The sequence below is a fragment of the Carassius carassius genome, chromosome 49 (assembly GCF_963082965.1).
Source record: "Carassius carassius chromosome 49, fCarCar2.1, whole genome shotgun sequence".
Taxonomy (NCBI): Eukaryota; Metazoa; Chordata; class Actinopteri; order Cypriniformes; family Cyprinidae; genus Carassius; species Carassius carassius.
In genome coordinates, this window is record NC_081803.1 from 20,534,065 (window position 1) to 20,554,951 (window position 20,887).

The 20,887-nt window shown below is 36.0% G+C and overlaps 2 protein-coding genes across 2 annotated transcripts; both read left to right on the top strand.

Annotated features, from left to right (window-relative positions):
• Positions 1 to 9,505: 9,505 nt before the first annotated feature.
• Positions 9,506 to 12,866, top strand: LOC132132568 (elongation of very long chain fatty acids protein 7-like). Its single transcript, XM_059544996.1, has 8 exons — positions 9,506 to 9,648; positions 10,142 to 10,231; positions 10,312 to 10,502; positions 10,594 to 10,674; positions 10,774 to 10,830; positions 10,920 to 11,025; positions 11,647 to 11,783; positions 11,890 to 12,866. Exons 2-8 carry the CDS (start codon positions 10,168 to 10,170, stop codon positions 12,100 to 12,102), a joined length of 849 nt encoding a protein of 282 aa, XP_059400979.1. The 5' UTR covers positions 9,506 to 9,648; positions 10,142 to 10,167; the 3' UTR covers positions 12,103 to 12,866.
• Positions 12,867 to 18,374: 5,508 nt separating this feature from the next.
• Positions 18,375 to 20,652, top strand: LOC132132624 (DEP domain-containing protein 1B-like). Its single transcript, XM_059545067.1, has 4 exons — positions 18,375 to 18,440; positions 18,614 to 18,787; positions 19,871 to 20,050; positions 20,318 to 20,652. Exons 1-4 carry the CDS (start codon positions 18,375 to 18,377, stop codon positions 20,480 to 20,482), a joined length of 585 nt encoding a protein of 194 aa, XP_059401050.1. The 3' UTR covers positions 20,483 to 20,652.
• The last annotated feature ends 235 nt before the right edge of the window (positions 20,653 to 20,887 follow it).

The window sequence follows — 20,887 nt, forward strand, 5'->3', positions numbered from 1 at the left end:
TGGGATACAAATCTGTCACTAATTTATTTTTCTTTAGTGGTAACTTGATCTTTTTTTATTTATTTTTTTGTTGTTGTTGTTTGTTTTGTTTTTTTGTTTTTGTTTTTTCTTTTCTAACCTTTAACGTATTGTATTGTTACTATTATAATGAATGTGAACTGGAGAGACTGAAATGTTGTTCTTATAATTTCAAAAAAAAAAAGTATTTATACCGCCAGAGGGGGCTGTTTACACTTGCTAGTGTTAATTCAACACCACAACTTTAACAGTTTACTCTAAAAGTACCAACACTAGGATTTCAAAACTGGAGATTTTGCTGTGCAGATGATTATTCAGCATACCACATTTACAAATTATGACAAAGGCTCTATCCGTTTTAGAAAAGGCACGCATAAGTAGCTGCTACCCCAGAGGATTTTGTACCCTGTAACTTGAAAAGTACTAGGACCCCACAGGAAGTGTACCCTTTGACTTGAATAAGGTACTTTTTTGTACCCTACAGGATGTGTACCCAAAAGGCACTTCTAAGTACCCCATGGGAAGACAATAGGACCTTTAATGGTACATTTGTGAATGTTGTACCTTAACTATTACTTTATATGACAATGTACCTTTTCAAAGGGTACATATATGTACCTTTCACCATGCATATTTCATTGTGTACCCTTTTTCGTTGGAAAGGTACTTTTTGGTACTCAGCTGGATACATGTTTGTTCCTTTGCTGGCACATCTGTGAAATTTTTACCTTAAAGTACTTAATTGTACCCTCACTGTACCTTTATTTCTGAGAGTGTGTGTGTATATATATATATATATATATATATATATATATATATATATATACAGTGTATATGAGAGTGTATATATATATATATATATATATATATATATATATATATATACAGTGTATATGAGAGTGTGTATATATATATATATATATATATATATATATATATATATATTATATATATATATATATATATATATAAATGCTGTTTAAAAATGTAATCTATGTTATCATGCTAAGGAGCTGACTGAAAGCCGGCGACTCCACAGTAGAGACAGGCTGCATGTTTTCAACAATGTTTCACCTGTATGAGAAAAACATATACAGAGAATTTGGGAACGGATTTGGGAACGGATTGCGAAAATGTGCGTGCAGATTATGAATTCGTGGGTACAGATTCAAAAACCGAGGGTACGGTTTACAAAATCTGAGCACACGGATTGGAAATTCATGGGCTAGGATAGGACATTCGAACCAGAAAGACACGGATTACATTTGACTAAAAGGTTCTTGTCTTTATGCTCAACTAAAGTGAAATAATGAGCATATTTCCACTTTGAGAAACTCATGTTGCTCTCGCCTTGACTCGCCATGACTGCCACACATACTTGAATAAACGGAAATACGCCCACCGTGCGTCTTCATGTTTACAGTGGTTGGCATCCACCAATCCTACAATGCGTCTGCAAACAGGTTAGGCTGCACTTCAGTCAAAATTAATAAATTTTTAAAAAAGTAACGGACAATGCACCATATGGTAACGGTAACGGAGTTAATTTATTTAAAAAGTAATGCGTTACAGTATTAGTTACTGTCAAAAGTAACTGCGTTACTGCCCAACACTGGACAAACTGACTCAAATGATTGGCGAACCCGCTACGAACTCCCGAACTGATTCAAATGATTGGCGAACCCGCACCGAACTCCCGAACTGACTCAAATGATTCGCGATCCTGTTCCGAACTCCCGAACTGACTCAAATGATTCGCGATCTCGCTCCGCACTCCCAAACTGACTCAAATGATTCGCGATCCCCAAACTGACTCAAATGATTCGCGATCCCGCTCCGAGCGCCCGAACAGACTCAAATGATTCGCGAACCCGCTCCGAACTCCCGAACTGATTAAAATGATTCACGCTCCGAACTCCCGAACTGACTCAAATGATTCATGCTCCGAACTGCCAAACTGATTCAAATGATTCATGCTCCGAACTCCCAAACTGACTCAAATGATTCGCGAACCCGCTTTGAACTCCAGAACTGACAAATGATTCGTGATCCCGCTCCGAACTCCCGAACTGACTCAAATGATTCGCGAACTCGCTCCGAACTCCCGAACTGATTCAAATGTTTCGCGATCCCGCTCTGAACTCTCGAACTGACTCATATGATTCGCGAACCCGCTCCGAACTCTCGAACTGATTCAAATGATTCGCGAACCCCAAACTGACTCAAATGATTCGCGAACTCCAAACTGACTCATATGATTCCCGAACCCGCTCCGAACTCCCGAACTGACTCAAATGATTCGCGAACTCGCTCCGAACTTTCGAACTGATTCAAATGTTTTGCGATCCCGCTCCGAACTCCCGAACTGACTCAAATGATTCGCGAACCCGCTCCGAACTCTCGAACTGATTCAAATGATCCGCAAAGCCGCTCCGAACTCCCAAATTGACTCAAATGATTCGCGATCCCCAAACTGACTCAAATGATTCGCGAACTCCAAACTGACTCATATGATTCCCGAACCCGCTCCGAACTCCCGAGCTGACACAAATGATTCACGCTCCGAACTCCCAAGTGGACTCAAATGATTCGTGAAGCCACTCCGAACTCCCGAACTGACTTAAATGATTCGCAAACCCCAAACTGACTCAAATTATTCTGGAAAAATGAGCGCGTGTTGCTTCCATTATGAGCACGCATACCGTGCGCCTACATTTTAAATAACGAACTTGAGCATGCAAAAGACGTGATATGTGAATGGCCCCTTACTTATAGCCTTGTTTGCTGGTCTTTAATTTCATTCTTTGTCATTTATATGAAATTATGTACCACGACAGTTTTGCTTTATGGATTAAAATTTTTTATCTGTTGAACAGCAAACATAAACAAAAAGAAGTAATAAACTCATTATTTTCATGAATTTTACAAAGTAAACAATTTGTTTGCATTTGCGCGAGCAAATAACGTTACATCGGTAAGTTTTGTTGTGCTTGTTGCAAACTGTTAAATTTTGTGTTTTCTGATCCTAAGCTTAGTTTTTAACTGCAGATAGTGCTCTAAGATAGTTTTTGACCGCACACTCAAATGGTACTAAAGAACAGAACAGCCATACAATCTGCAGTATGAGACATACGGCCAAATCAAGTTTTTTATTATTCTTGACATCCATGAATAAAAGTCATGTGGGTTTGGATCAAGTAAATGGTGACAGAATTTTTTTTTTGGGTGAATGAATGCTTTAATTCTACTGATAATTGATTTTCAGTTATTTGTGCTATGTCACTTGTAAATATTTTTACTTATATGAACTGTCTTTTGCTCATTTCACCAAACAAAAAGATGCAAGACTGCAAACTTTCCAGTCCTCCTGTGTACTGATAATCCGGTTTCCACCCAGTCCCAGGAGGTTTGTCTGTTTTATCCTTCTTCACTAAAATGTCTTAAAATTGCTTGGTTATGTAACCAGTAATGCTAGGAGATTGTAGATATACAATAGGAATTTTGTTATTTACTACTTTTTTCAGATTATATTAAACCTGGAAAATATTGGAGAAGATCGATTAAGTTTTCAGGAGCACATTACTGTAATAAATGCTGAATTACGTAAAAGACAACCTGACTACACCAACATATCAAAAATCTAATGAGATGCGCTCTTTTTAAAAGAGTTGATTTAATGACAAAATCAACATGAGAGGTCATGGACATGTTCCCATTTTTTCGGGTTCCACAACTTGTGAGTATTTGTTTTTAGTGTTGTTTCCTTTGAGTTTAGTATTTCCACTGTAATACTAGTATTATTTTTTTTTGTATGAATAAAAAGTCAAAATTGTTTTAATGAATTTTTCTTTCTTTTTTCTTTCTTTCTTTTTTTGGTAGCTGCTGCATGAAGTGAAGATGAGGTTTGGGAAGGATCTTTATCTTAATCTAGAGACTGCTCTTCAAGTTCTGAACAGTTTAAATTAAATTAAATTAAATATATATATTTAGCAGACGCGATTTACAGTGCATTCAGGCTATCAATTTTTTACCTATCATGTGTTCCCGGGGAATCGAACCCCCAACTTTGCGCTTGATAGCACAATGATCTACCAATTGAGCTACAGGAACACTACTGTTTACTTCAGCAAATTGACACAAACACAAAAAGTGTTCTTTTTTTCCTTAACACAACCATTAGTTGGTTGGTTTGTTGAATGGTTACTCTAATAAATCTGTTTATACAATGGTTTGTCTGTATATTTGATTCTGATTGGCTAAAAGGTGTGCATTAAAATAATTTGATTCACAGTTCCAGTCAGTTTAATTACAATTAAAGTTTAATGTGCTGCTGCAATGACATACATGCAAACAAAACACTTGCACACGGAGATTGGAGATTAAAGTAATGTGAACTGAGACATTTTGCATTACATTTTTTACAACCTCAGTTGCATTGCTTCACTGCCATTCATAAATCCTCTCCTGTGTTCTCATGGAGTAGTAAAGTGTCCATTGTAAGCATACTTCAGAATCTCAGCAGAAGTACTTTGATTTTGGATGCTGCTCTGCTCACATACTAATTAATGATTAATGTTTGAAAGTGAAGTGTAAAATAAATTATATAAATATTTTATTTAAGTAATTATAGTAATATGTCAGTCTTTATATATTAATAATTGAATTAAAAAATAAGCAAAATAATAATGTGAATGTAAACCGAGACAACCATCACAGCTAAAATATAATGTGTACAAATAACCTGTTTTGTTTTGTTGTTTTTGTGTAAACAGATATGGCAGATCTGGAGAAAAATGCAGCACTGCTAATCTTACCATCCTTATTCAGAGAAAACATCAAGTTTCTCTTCTGTCTGGACAATGTAAGTTTGATATGTCATGTCTTTGTGTTGGTGGGGGGTGGGGGGTTCAGAAAATGAACTTGAGTTCCAAACTGTATGATGTTCATCGTGATGAGCAGATATTTGAGATGCCATAGCTTTAAACAATCAACAGCCACGATCACTTGCTTGCATGTAGCTCTGTGAATGTGATAAAATTAAATAAAAATGTTTTGCTCTTGTAGAATAATGTTCTAATGAAGAATGATTTACTCTTATTGACAGTTGTTTTGTAATATCAGGAGAAATACAAAGATGTTAAAATTGAGAGAGGGCTGCTCAGTTTCTCACAAAAACATTTGCACAATTTAAATGAAAGATGTGGAGGCAAAAAAATCACTGATGCTTTTTTTTTTTAGCAACCGGCCTTTAGATCTAGCATTCTGCATGCTTTAAATCAGATACAGAAATGATGTAGCTTGAACAAATAGCATTTTTATTTAAATTAACAACAGAGAGAAAGTGAGAAACTGCATGTGTGAATAATGTTTGTGTAATGTCTCTTCAATAATCAAGCTGCAAGTTTAGTTAAATCAAAAACAGATACATTGTTGCTTTTTAGTTTTTCAGTATGCTATTCAAGCTATTTTATTAATGAATATTGCATTGATCACGAAGTTTCTGTGGTCATGATTGTTTGTGAGTTGCGTGTGCAACCTAGCCAGTGAATTGGCCCTTACCACTGTGATAAAAAATGGTCAGTCACATCCCTAATTGTTCAGAAGAAAGTATGCAAGATTCTTAGTTATTTCAAATAATTTATATGTTTTCCAACTTGCAGGAATCAGTAAAGCCAACTCCGACTATAGTTTACATGAAGCTTCAAATCCCCTCCATGCAAAAAGAGCCAGCATCAAATAGGAGGGTGTCAACATTGTGAGCGCAGAAATGGATGTGATGGAGGCAATGGAGTGCCTCTTTGCTACTTATTTCATATTCAGTGTGGAATAACCCAAGCACATCACTCACATGATGAATTTTGTTGAGCAATACCTGTTTAAACTCTCCAGAAACCCCCCCAAAAAAACTGTCTGTCCCAGTGCTCAAAATGTATAATCAATTATCATAATACTTTTGATATTTCGTGAATAGTGCTAATGTAAATTTGTAAATATGAGGCGTTTGATGTTATTCTGAAATGCTGATCTGAATCTGTAATTACAATTCTTTATGAGTGATATTAATGTAAATTTGTATATTTGAAGTACTTGATGCTCTGAAATGTTGATCTGAATTTTAATCTATGAATTCACATTCTTTATGAGTGATATTAATTAGTAGATTTGAAATACTTCCATATCTGTATATTTCCATTATGAGGTATATTTGTAGTTTTGAGGTACTTGATGTTGTTCTAACTCTGATGGGAATTTAGATGAATCTGTATATTTGCATTATTCATGGGTGACTTTTTTATGTGAATTACATTTTTACATTTTAGGCTCTTGATGTTTGTCAATTATATGAAATATTTAATCCGGAAAGGACAAAAGAAATAATCATGAATGAACCCCTAAAAGGTTCCATATAAAACCTTTTTCCTGGTTACAAAGAACCCTAAAGGGTTCTTTTGATTGAACCCTTAAAAAGGGTTCTATATAGAACCTTTTAGGGGTTCCAAATACGTAGTGCCTGATAGAACCTTTTAAGGTATAGAACCCTTTCTAGTTTATCCTTTGTTTGGTCATTTTTATACACTTCTAAAATGTAATGTGGCAAATAAATTACTCATTGCTGATTTGTTATGACCAAACCTATGGCATTTGATAAGTATTTAAGTGAAAATGCTCAGTTTTCCAAATATTTAATATAATATTCATAATAACCAAGAGCAAGTTTATCTAAAAAATATGAATGGCTACAAATTACTTTCAGTGATGTATCATATCATTATTTAGCATACTGTTATTGTGTTTAAAAAGATGAAACAACACAGGGCAAAGTTTTTTAACTTTACTCGCCGAACTTGATTTAGTAGTAACATTTTTCACTTTTTTTTTTTTGATGTCACAACCGCCTTTGTTTATTTTAAGTGTTTGCAATAACTATAATACATTTTTGTAAGTTTTCTGTAAAGTACTTTACCACACTGAATGTCTATCCCTGAGAGATGTAAAGTACACAGAAATACATGTGCTTATTTTATTTGTATTATCATTTTACTGTATACGAGTAGAATGATCAAATTGGAGCATAGAATAAACAATCAGAAAACTGAACACTTCATTAATAGCATTCATAAACTCTGCACTGAAACCTTGTCCAAAAATTATATTATACTTTGATTTAATCCAAAGATTATATTATACACTGAAAAAAAAATTGTTACGGAAAGAATTTTAATTTAGAAAGTGCTAGTAAATTTCACAAATAATTACAAAGAAATGGCAAGTAACACACTGAATTAAACTAAAAATTTGGAGAAAGACTGAAATAGTATTTTCTAGTAAAAAAAAATAAAATAAAAATTCAATAATTTCAAATTAAATTTTTTTTTTTTTTTTTTTTACATTTTTATTCCCTTTTTGACTTTTGGGGGTTTTCAACCTTTGAAGACCCAGGGACTGATTAAGAAATGTCATGGAAATGAAAATAAATTCTATATATTCTATAATATTATTTGTATAATTGCCTATTTCTATGTGTTGATAATCTCCAGGAACCCCTGATTGAAAACGCTGATTCTAGATGATAAGGCAATAGTTTGAGGGCATAGAAGCGGGACATAGGCACGTACAGTAGTGATGATTCTGGCTCTGTCCTGCCGGAGCTCGACTAGCTGGTTTCACTGAGTAACACAGAACAGCAACACCCAAGTTTCTGTAATCACTTCATTCAGATGAGCCCTTCACAATGGCATTTATCTACTTTATCACAACATTTTTTTGTGTTGCTGTCATTTCAGAAGTGAACAAACTTGACCTGAGATAAGAAATGTTCAATCAACAACTGTTTTTGGCTGTATTTAGTTCTTAGGTTTAGCTATACAGCTCTTTGGAGACAAAATGTTCTTGATGTCACATTACAGAGTATTTAGATCTGTTCTAGGTCTCATCTATGAAACATGAAGCCCTCCTGGGTTCTTTAAACTTTGTGCCTGACTGGTAACGCATTACTTCATTTTCATAAATACAAATCTAACTTGTACATTTTAAGGAATTTCTTCACCTTCAGAATCTGATTTTATGGTGTTAAATGTCACTGAATTACTCTTTGGAAAAAATGAAGCTTCTGAGTCAAATATTTTTAATTGTATTATAACAGTGACATCCAAATATTTTGTTTATGAAACAAAATTTTCACTTTTAGCACTGCATGGAAATTTGAGAAAGAATTTACAAGAGTTAAAGTGAAAACTGCTGGTCTTAATAAAAGCACAACTTTGCAGAATAGAACGTTCATCCAAGAAATGTAACATCCATGTGCAATTGAAAAAAGCCACTCATATTTCAGATGAACTTGAATTAACTTCACATTTCTCTCACATTTGTACAAATTTACAAAAATACATTAGAATGCAAGGTCAACATTATAAATTCCTTATAGATTTTAGTACATTTTTACAACACTTTAGATATTTGGCGCTTTTTCAAAACATTAATTCACTGGAAAACTATCATCTGTAGCTTCATTTTTCAGTGAAATCATCATCATAATCATTATTTACTCTCTCGTAGTTAAAAACCATCAGACTTTGGTTATCTCCAAAAGACAAATTAAGAATGAAATGAAACCTGAAAGCTTTCTTTCCTTCCAGTTACAGTCCATGAAACCAAAACTTAGAAGATCCAAAAAAAGTAATAAAGGCATCATAAAAACCTAAATTAAATCTTGTGTTTCAAACATGAAACAAAGTCTTATGGGTTTGGAACAACATGAGGGGTGAGTAAATGATCGCATTTTTGAGTGAACTATCTAAGTCTCTGTGTCCATTGCTTTCTTGTACTTGCAGAGCTTATCACCTTCTCCAAAGTGTTGTGTGAGAGATTTTGAGAAAAATAATTGGAATTAGTTATAAATATGTAAGGAAGTGAGCATTTAAAATACCACCATCTGTGACATCAATGATTTATCACAACGGCATCCTTTTGGTATGAAAAAACAGATCTGTCTGGACTGATATGCTTGTCACAGCTAAGGTATGTTCATGCCAGGGTTTCACATGCTGTTGTGTTGCTCAACATTTCCATGAAAAAACATGCTTATGTGTGCATTCTTGAAATCCTGACAACCAGAACCAAATATATAAAATCTTATATAAAATAATTTAGGTTTTGGGGTCTTGAACTTCAAGGATGAACCCACTCTGAGAAATATTAATAGAAATATCACAAGTACGACAACTATCTCCGTTTTTCCTGTTGATTATAGGGTGAAAAATGAAAAACGCATTTTTTTCCCGTTAAGTTAGCCTTGAAAACATATTTTGCACACCGTCCACTATTTCCCAAATTAAGCCACACACCTGCTGTTGACCTTCGTACAGAGTTCCGCTCATATTTTCATCCAGGTCACCGTGGAAACGCCAATGAGCGCGCGCCTGAAAGTTTCGACCTAAATTCCGGAAGTTTCATGGGACGGAACCTCCATATATAAATGACTGTGGGCGGAGCCACGCTTACAGGTGTATAAGTTCTGCAGGTTTAAACGAGTCATGCAATTGATACCAGTAAGCTACCCAAGTGACCGAGTGACCGAGTGACCGAGTGACCGAGGGAGAGCGTGGAAGGAGCACAACCTCGGGTTTTAAGGTTTGAGTTTCTGCTTTTTATTGGGAGTCGCTCCAGGATGCGTATTAATTCGATTTCAGGATTTCCCGGCTGTTTGGGGAATACGTTTTGCGCTGTTCAAAGGTTTAGATGTGTTATTTTGAGTTCAAATGCTAAAAATCAGTGGAATCATCCGGAGTCTACTGGGGTTTCACGTCTTTCCAGTTGTGTTTGGGAGTGGTTTGGATGGTTCGGCTCTTTGGGAGTGGCATCAATGGCATGTTTGCTCCATGTGGAAATTTGGGAAATTCTTTATAATTCCTCTTGATGAATTCGACATTGCACAAGCTTGAATTTGAATTTTGAACACCCATTGAATTTATATGGCACAAGCTTGATTTGTAACCTTGTTTGAATGGAAAAGAGAAAAGCTATGCTACATTAAAACTAGAAAGCATTAACAACTTATCTTGGTTTACAAATAAGTGTATTTAAATATCTCTTTAATAATTTGCTCTCCCTTTTTTTCCACCAGAAGAGAAACCTAAAGACTCCTTCAATATGGCTTTCAACACACTGACCTCAAGAGCTGTTCTGTTCTATGATGAGTGGATTAAGGAAGCAGGTGAGTTTGTACCATCAACGTGTTTTTGTAAGGAGTCTGTAATTGGCTGGAAAATAAGACCTATTTTGCCTCACTTGTAGATCCACGAACCGGGAACTGGCTGCTTATGGCCTCCCCTTTCCCTCAAACATTCATAATCACTGCCTACATCTACTTCGTGACATCGCTGGGGCCTCGGCTAATGGAAAACCGTAAACCCTTTGACCTCAAGCGTCCAATGATCATCTATAACTTCAGCATTGTGGCATTTTCCCTCTACCTGATTTATGAGGTTGGTTAACATGTTGCATCATGAGTTTCTAGGGGTTTTGTTTCTCTCTATTGTTGCATGTTTATTAGAACGTGTCATCTTCCTCTTACAGTTTCTCATGTCTGGTTGGGCGAATGGCTACACCTATGGGTGTGACCTCGTGGATTATAGCAGTTCTCCTCAGGCTCTCAGGGTATGTGAATGGAGCACATTCTTGTAACCGTGCATGTTGACAGTGCCAATGACGCGTGCAATAGTTTGACACTTCCTTCACCATCTTGTTTCCTTGTAGATGGCATGGACCTGCTGGCTGTACTATTTCTCCAAGTTTATTGAGATGCTTGACACTGTAAGTGGGCTTCTTTTTGTGTTCGGAACAAGAAAATTTAAGCCTTTATAATGGACTATCAATGCTAAATGTGTTCCTTGCCTTCATAGATTTTCTTTGTCCTGAGGAAAAAGAACAGCCAGGTTACTTTCCTTCACGTCTACCATCACTCCATCATGCCCTTCACCTGGTGGTTTGGGGTCAGATTCGCCGCAGGTAAAGTATTATGAGACTGACACTTCAAGGAATCATTCACCCAAAAATAAAAATAGTCTTGAGCTTCATTCCAATCTCCTAACTCTTGTTAATCTTAAAAACTGAGGTTTCTGCCTCCACTGAAAGGCCAGACAACCCAAACTTGAATCCAAAAAGGTCAAAGGCATTAATTTAGACTTTAGAACCACTTGACTCATACGGATTTGTTTTACAACACCTTTAAGACCTTTTCAGATCTCGCAAGTTTTTGTTGCATTGACTTTCAATAGAGGGACCAAAAACTCAATTTTTTTTTGACTTAACCATATAAAAAGTCATATGTTCTTAACCCTTGAGGGTGAATTAATGACAAATTTGTAGCTTTTGGGTAAATGATCCCTTTAATTCACCCAGAATAAAAGTGCATTTACTCCTATGTATGCTAAAAATAGTTCTTATGACTTGTTAAATATAGTACTACACTAGTTTAGTCTTCTGAAGCATGACTTGAAGGTGCTTGACAGCTGTGGTCTTCCACTTTAATTGTATGCAAAGCATAAATTGTCTATGCAGCAAAATTTCTCACTTTTTGGGTTAATTATCCATTATCTTGGGTGTTAATGGTGTATTTTGCTTTTTTAGGTGGTCTGGGAACCTTCCATGCCCTGCTGAACTGTGTCGTCCATGTCATAATGTACACCTACTATGCTCTCTCTGCCCTGGGACCTGCCTACCAGAAGTACCTATGGTGGAAAAAGTATATGACCACCATCCAGCTGGTAAGTTACAAGCTTTTCTACCCATCTCCAATGTCCTTTTGTTGAAATCCAGGCTTTTGACGTCTGAACTCTGACTTGGTTCTAACTCAGTCCTTCTGTTTGTCAGATTCAGTTTGTGCTGATCACCGCTCACATTGGCCAGTTCTTCTTTATGAAGGACTGTCCTTACCAGTTTCCCGTGTTTCTCTATGTCATCGGTTCATATGGGCTGGTCTTCCTGGTCCTGTTCCTCAACTTCTACTATCACGCCTACACCAAGGGCAAGAGGCTACCCAAGGTTTTTCAGAATGGAAACTACCTTCTCAAGAAATATGAGTGATCTTTCCATTAGCCACCTAAAAGTGAAGCTCTGACCTATTAGGTGGGGATATTCCTTTTTATTTCGTCTGTTCAAGTTCCACTTCCCTGTTTTATGTTAAAACTAATGTGGAATACACCCACCTTATATCACTGGATTTAATACATCCGAACTCTGCACACTGGTGTTTCACTAGAGATGCTGTCCTCATTTTTGTTGTCTTCACTTAAGGCTTTGAAATGAGTATGGGGTGTGAAGTACAGTATTTTCATCCTATATCCTCTCACTTACTTGTAAATATTGAATTTCTTAGCTTTGGAGTATGATTGAGCTGCTGGCCAAATCTCAAAAGGTTATGAGAGCAAAGGTGATTTGAAGTTTGTTGCTAAAAGGGTTTTTGAAGGTTATGTTTTAGTTGACTAAATGAGCCTGAAGCCCTTTTACCCTTGAGGAACGCTTGACTGATCTACCTGGATGTGCTCGACCCTAAAAGTTTACCGCGTACTGCAGAAGTGACATCATCTGAAGTTATTTTGTCAGTGATTTATGTTGTGTGATTATTTATTCTTTAATGTTGCTATTTCTTAATGTGGTGTTTTTTTTAAAAAAAATGATATTGATCTGTATGAATTACCTGTTATGCTTTTATGTTCTAAGGAAATGCTAGACAAGAACAACGTTACAGGACTTTTCCCCTGTTTTTTTTTTTTTGTCTTTTTAAATGTCTTCCTATTCTGTGAAAAAGAAATTGTTTTATAGTGAAACAAAATAAATTATTTGTCACTGTCTTTTGGTATTCTTGTGCTTTCATTACCATTACACAAGTTCTCAACAGCGCAATTAAACTACACTTCCAATACTGCCATTGGACAGCTACGATAAAGGCGATGCCCATACTTGGTAAATCTGTAGCATCAGGAGAATGATTTTGTGTGAAAATCACATTATTGGCAGGGGTAAAATGATTTCAGTGTTTATACATGCTGATTTGGTGTTTACTTCAGTTCACTTTAGTAATTATAATAAAATGTAATCCTGGCTTAATCTAAGCCCTGTCTGTGAAACCAGGCCCTAAATCCGTGGGGAACATTGTTTTCCGTCCAAATGCTTTGAAATGCTTCAGTGTTTAGGTTTATTATAATTCTGCCTCTAATATTTACAATGTTGTTAAACTAGTCAAGGTAACCACTAAAGAATATCATTTTGTCCATGGCTTTAGTTTGGCTGAACCGAGACAAATTGAACAGAAAATAGCTTACCTGAGTTCACCCTACATTCAGAAAACATCTAGAAAACACATCTTAAGAATTGACAAAGGGAAAATTCCTGGGTAACAAAAGTTCACCGTAACAGACTTTAATTAGAGTTATCTTTAATTTTTCTATTTGTTTTGAGTTGCCTTTGATATATTTTGTATGTTTAAAATTGTCTAAGGATTATATTATTTCCGTTCTTTATGGGGGACTTTTATTTTGAATCGGAATCTGCTTTCTGTGCTCCGAGTAAGGAGAAATGGTACTGAGAGCGAACGCTTCATGAACTCATGCACGAAAGGACTGTTTATAAGTTTATCCCCCCCCCCCCCCCGAAAAGGCATAAGCTCTACGCTGATTTCTAGACTAAGCTTCAGATCATCAGTAAAGTTTCGGCCATCATTCGGACGCGGTCCGCTACATTCACCATAGTAACTGCTGTTCTCCTCAAAATACCAGTTACTCCTTCATAGTTATTAATAAAATAATTAATATATGTTTTTGGAATCGGGATCATATATCATAATAAAGTTTTACCTTTTTTTTTGTACATAGGCTATCATGCTTAATTTCATATTTTTTTGAGAAAAACATCAACAAAAAAAGATAATACATTTTTCATACAGCCCCCCAGAGCTAATTGTCTTTTTAAATCCTTCAAACCACTAGGTTTTACCCAAGAGTTTTTTAATCATTTAATATATAATAAAATTGAGTATGATCACTTAATCGTTTGTGTATTTTAACCAGTAGGCTACAGGTCTGAATAAGTATGTTGTTTCATGTTTACATAAATATAGGCCTATCTGTTAAACTGAATGATGATGGAACCGGATTTCACCCATATTTTGACATTTTGTTTTCATAAAAGTTACTTGAAACAATAAAGTAGACACTTGCATTTAATATGCTTTATATGTTGCTTTATATGTTACACAACAGCGTTACACTTTAAATTCACCACCTCTCAACAATAGTGGTAAATAACGAAACTTTATATATATATGTAAATATATTTAGTGGAATGAGACCATCAGACTCTTCCACAGTGGAATGCCAGTCAGATGTCACTGGGCTCATTTCAGAAGTTATGATCACAGTTTCACAGTAGTTGAGGCTGTCGATGTCCTCCACGAACTGCTCAGGCAAAACCAAAAAAATTCCTCCAAAATCATGTCATCAAGGACGTCAAAGGATGATTTGGTAAAGAAGACTTTGTGGATAGTGGACATTTCTACAGGTGCTTTCTTAGCCATCTTCCAAAATTATCATCACTGTTATTTTCATCCTAATGCGAGGCTGCTTGTAAATAATCTGTAATGTGTAGGAAAAAAGTATATATATATATATATATATATATATATATATATATATATATATATATGTGTGTGTGTGTGTGTGTGTGTGTGTGTGTGTGTGTCTGTTGCATTCTAATAAAAACATTTTTTTTTATAATAAATGATTTCAATGTTTCAGATTTGCCCTACAGTCACCTCTGAAGCCCGTTCCTGTGCATCCACCTGTACGATATCACCGCTCACTACCCAGAATCCCACGCTGGGACGATTATGAGGAGATCCCAATGAAGCCTCTTATGGTACATTTGGCTGTGAAACAAGTTTGGAAACATTACACTATCTAATGATTTCAAAGAAGTCTCTTATGCTCACCAAGGCCACATTTATGTACCTATATAACAGTAAAAACAAGTAGCTCATCTGTTAGGGGCAGTCCTGGCCTAATGGTTAGAGGGTTGGACTTTTAACCCAAAGGTCATGGGTTCGAGTCTCAGGTCCAGAAGGAATTGTTGGTGCGGGGAGTGAATAACCTGGGCTCTCTTCCACTTTCAATACCATGACCCTTGAGCAAGGCGCCAAACCCCCAAATGTCTCCCTTGGTGCTGCAGCAATATGGCTGTGTACACTACTGTGTGTGTGCACTTGGATGGGTTAAATGAAGAGCATTAATTCTGATTATGGGACACAATACTTGGCCAAATTTCACTTTATTTATTTTCAACATTTTTACATGTGTGTAGTTGACTTGGTTATTTTTTCCTTTTTGTAGTGATTTGTCTGCCCTCCAGGGGTTAGAAGTGTTTTGTTTTCTGTGTTTGTGTCGTCTTATGATCAGATCCCCTACACCTGTTGCCACAGTGGGGCGGTGGGATTTTAAAGGGACTGTAAGTAGGAATTACTCCCATCTAGTGGTGAAATTGTATTTTGCATTCAAACTAATTTTGCTCTCCAGCGCCTCGCTTTTTCAAATGCGCGTTGCATCTACGGTAGGCGATATGTACCAAAAAGCTTTGACAGGATGTCTTCTAATAGCACTTCGTTTTGGCGACGATGTTTTCTTCTCCTGTGGCGCTGCATATGTATGGTCCATAATAAGAATGCAATCCAGACTTTTAAACTTGCCGGTGCAGTTTCAAGCGCCTCTCACTGCTCTGCACCTGCGTTTCTGGCTCTGACCGAAAACGCGTTGTGGAAACGCGTTGGCTTAGTACTTTTTGTCCCTCTCTGCTATTATAGTTTTGCAAGATGGCGGAACTACATGGAAGCCTCCGTCGACCACCCGTCCCATGTATATAAAGATAATAAATTCTTCATTTACGAGGATTAGTTTAAACATGGGCATAGGTATTTGTACACCATTGAGGGCATATTTATGAATAAAAATATTGATTTTAGATAATAAAATACCTAAAAAGTTACTTATTGTCCCTTTAAGTGGCGGTCCAGTTGTGCTCCCCTTTGTTTTATTTTCTGTTTTCCCGTCTGTTTTCTCCCGCACCTTATGTTAGGATATTGTCTTTGAATAAATTCCCCTATTGAACCATGCCTTTTGTGTTATGGCTGTGAGCCTAACTTAATTAATTCAATAAGGGAATTTCTGATAATAATAAGAAATATTTTTGAGCAGCAAATCAGCATATTAGAATGATTTCTGAAGGATCATGTGACACTGAAGACTGGAGTAATGATGCTGAAAATACAGCTTTGTATCATAGGAATAAATTACATTTTACAATATATTCAAATAGAAAATGGTTATTTCAAATTGTAATAATGTTTCACAATATTAATGTATTTTTTATCAAATATACGCAGTCTTGGTGAGTATAAGAGACTTATCATAATGTTTTCAGACTTTTGACAAGGGCTGTGTTTTTTTTCTTACATATTTTGATTTTGAGAATTCCGAGTCGTGGAATAAGAGGCACATCATCACAATCGGTGAAGTTCCTGAATGCCATTTAATCCGGAGGAGAGAAGTAACCCCGAAACACGTGGACCAGATGTAGAAGTCAATCAACAACACAGTAAGCATCAACAGAGAAGCTCCATTCTTTTTTTTTGTTTTAAGATGAACTCTTATCTTATTAGTTTACAGACTGTCTTGGGTCTCCAGTCTCTGGACGGGCTTTTAGATGCTGAACCTATCACAATGTGTTTAATAAGCAGGGGATTGTTGTGCTGAAGAACAAAGCAGGCAAGCAGGGGTTATATTTTAACACATGAAATGTTCTTACAGCTAATTTCTGACGGATCTTTTTCTGGGTGTTGTTTCTGATCTATTTTCTGTAGAGGACCTGAGGAAAAGAAAACATGCAGCAAGTTTGTTATGGGCTTTCCGAGTCTGAAACTGTCATCCTGCAAACTGTTTCCAATTGCAGCCAGTTGAGGAATTGAGGAATTTTAACAAAAGTTTGTTACAGGTATTTCATGAAGACTTTAAAGAATCATACCAACTTGTGGTGGATAATGGGCATCCGATGTCCCCTTGAACAATCTCAACACACAGTTATTTTGCCATGCAATATAATTAATTAGCCTTTGTGTAGTTTGCCAAGCTTATATTAATATGGAATTAAATATGATAGCTGTATGCATATATTATAGTCCATCTTTAATTGTGTATTAACTTTTAAGCATCTCTGCGTTGACATCATTTTAGGGCCCAAAGGCAATGAGGCCAGGCAGCCCATGAATCCAGGGTTTGAGAGAGATGTCTTCAAGACAGTGAGACTGAAAGAGCCACTTTTGACTTTCCATCTGTATGAAATATTTGTCAATGTTTTGGGTGAGTGATGAAAAATCTACACTGCAAAAAATGGCTTATCTTACTTAGTATTTTAGTCTGGTTTCTAGTCAAAATATCTTACAATTCTTAAATCAAGATACTTTTACTAGATTAGCCAAATGACTTAAGATATTTAGTCTTGTTTTCAAGAAAAAAATAAAATAAAAATTATTGACTAAATACCAGACAAAAATACTAAGATAAGCCATTTTTACATTTTGAGATTATTAGGATGACCGAAAACAGCCTGAATAAATAGTTCCCTGTTTTCAAATGTCTCTGAATGAAATCTGAGCAAATATTGAGAATAAATAAATAAAAATGTATTTACATGACATATACACTACTATTAAAAATTTTGAGGTGAGTTAGTTCGTCCTTTTTTCATTCTTTTATTCAGCAAGGATAGATTAAATTTACCAAAGGTGACAGTAAAGACATTTATAATGTTACAAAAGATTCTATTTCAAATAATTGCTGGTCTTTTGAACTTTCTGTTCATCAAAGAATAGTGACAAAAGAAATATCACAGTTTCCACAAAAATATGCAGCAGCACCATTGTTTTCAATATTGATAATAAAAAATGTTTCTTGAGCAGCAAATCAGTATATTAGAATGATTTCTGAAGATCATGTGACACTGAAGACTGGAGGAATGATGCTGAAAATACAGCTGTGCATCACAGGAATAAAATACATTTTAACATAGAAAATGTTAATATTTCACAGGATAAGAGACTTCTTTCAGAAACATTAGAACAATCTTACTGACCCCATTTTGTATATCATATAATACATAGTATTAAAGAAGTCTATATATATATATATATATACACACATATACAGGCATCAAATATTGAGAAACACACTTAAACACCAAAACCTAGGTTAAAGGATTATTCATTTTTATACTTAATAATAATAATAATAAAAAAAAAAAAGAAATATAATCTGATGGCTAAAGTGTGTGCAAACCCCTTTCTCCAACCTCTGAACGACACCATAGGAGCTCATACCCTGGTAAATCACTCACCTCCTCAGATAGATGTTCTCTATACAAGTTAATTATTTGGCAAATAACTGATAGTCCTTAAACGGTTTGGTTAATTTAGAATTCAGTTCAGCTTTCAGTAGATTTGATGAGCAGCTTTGACACGCTCTGTCTCTTGTGGGTGCCTTCGCTCCCTGTTCAGATGGTCCAGACCTTCTCGCGGTGCGTTCTGGGATCTGCGGATGAGGTGGACTTGGACGAGCTGTCGGCCACCAAGCTGGTCACGTTTATGATTGATAACCATGACAGTGTGCTGAAGGTGCCGTCCGACCTGCGAGCTGTCAAGGAGCATCTGTCTCACCTCAGAAGAGCTCAGGTCAACAAATCGTTCATTAATGCTTGATTGAAAATATCATGAAACAGCACCCACAACAACGCTTTTTGGTGTATTTCTGGGGGAAAATATTAAGTGGGAGTTTATGTAATAATTATTGCAGATATTTGCATTAATTGAGACTGTATTATATTACTGGTTTGATATTTTTCTTGTCCATCCACACACTCTTGGTTATATCAGAAAAGAGTTTGTGAAAATGAAAATGTTGTAAAATATTATCACTGTGCAGAGTAAGACCAGGAACATTTGGTAACACTTTACAGTAAGGTTTCATCTGAACATGAAATAAGTACATTAGTTAAAATGAAGTAACAATTGAGCACTAGTACTTACACAGCATTTAGGAATGTTAATTTCTACATTTACTAATACATTTTTATAATTAAAAGATCTAATATTAGTTAGTTAGTTAGTTAGTTAGTTAGTTAATATTAGTTGTGAACAACATGCAATGAAACGTTAAGGAATAATTCACCCAAAAAAATTTACTCTCCTTCAGGGTCATCCACGATGTAGAGGAGTTTGTTTCTTCATAAGAACAGATTTGGAGAGGTTTAGCATTGCATTACTTGCACACCAATGCATCCTCTGCAGTGAATGGGTGCCGTCAGAATGAGAGTCCAAACAGCTGATGAAAACATCACAATATCTGTGTGTTTGTAAGAGTTGTAAGCCATAATAAAGCCTCCTCCAAGGAAAAAGTCCATCTCCTGTTGTCATCTCACATCAAAGTCCACCATGTTATGGACCATTTTCACTTGTAAGCGGTGCTTTATCTGTGCATATTTCTCTCTTGATTCAGACAAGATGACTTTCTTAGAAAGCAATGTTATGGATTATGGACTCATATTCTCTAAATATGTTCTGATGGACAAACAAACTACTCTACATCTTAGTTGGCCTGAGGGTGAGGTCATTTTCAGCAGCTTTTCTCTTTTGGTTATTTTCAGAGATTAAAATGTGAAATGTAAGAAGCTTTTATCTGTTATGAAGTGAATGAGCGTTGAACGTCTCTTTCTCACCCCACATTCTGATCTTCTCGCATGTTATGGTTTCTTCAAGATGACAGACACGGACACCTCCATGGCGTCTCCACCTCACTCGTTCTGCAGACAGATGAGCAGAGAGGAGTTTGACCTGCAGAGGGTCTCTGGACCTCAAGGAGCCATCGTGGAACTATTGGAGAACATCATACAAGACAAGAACATGTCCATCAAAGACAAGAAGAAGAAGCTGAATCAGGTAAGAACAGATCCTTTTTATATTATTTAGGGCTGTCTGTCACATGGTGTGCATTACTACAGGAAATTCTGAAATGTGATTATTACTGTAGACTTATAATGATGTGCTTGAATGGAGTTCTGTTGTCTTTATAGAGCTTGATTTGTTTTACCCTGAACATTTCTTTAAATGTCAAACGACATGTTCAGTAACTCAGCCGCAACTTTGAAATCTGAGATACGCTCCGTTTCTTTTCCCCTGTGTGATATTATTTTTCTTAACTGTCAGTTCCAGAGATCTCACCCTGACATCTACCGTAGACGCTTTCCCACCTCTGAAAGCGAGGCGGTGGTTTTCCCAGAGAGACCCCAGAGACTCAAAGCTCAGCTGATGTTCCTCACGCTGAAGAAACCCTTCCAACCCTTCCAGAGGACCTGGAGCTTTCGGGTTTAATGCAGCGCTCAGAGCAGTCAGTTTGACTCTAAGGCGTCAGTGTTAAGTATTATTATCAAGGAGAGATGTTACTGAATATTAAAGGTTGCATTCTGCCAGGACATCCTGAATCTAAATAACACTAAATTCACCTCATCAGTGATCAGATGGATTAAATAAATTATAATGCTGTGCATTGGAGCCCACTACAGGCAAAACCATTGTTTTTTCCTGCACTAGTCAATTTTGTGATTTTTGGCTATTTTGCTTTCTCAACATGCCTATTTCAGACTAGTGGAAAAAGAAAAACATCCAAAATACACATTTATGTGTTTATTTTATTACACTTGATTTGCATCTTTAGATTTCAATTAAAGAAATCTACAGATAAATACATCAGAAACATATAAATACATCTGTATTTAT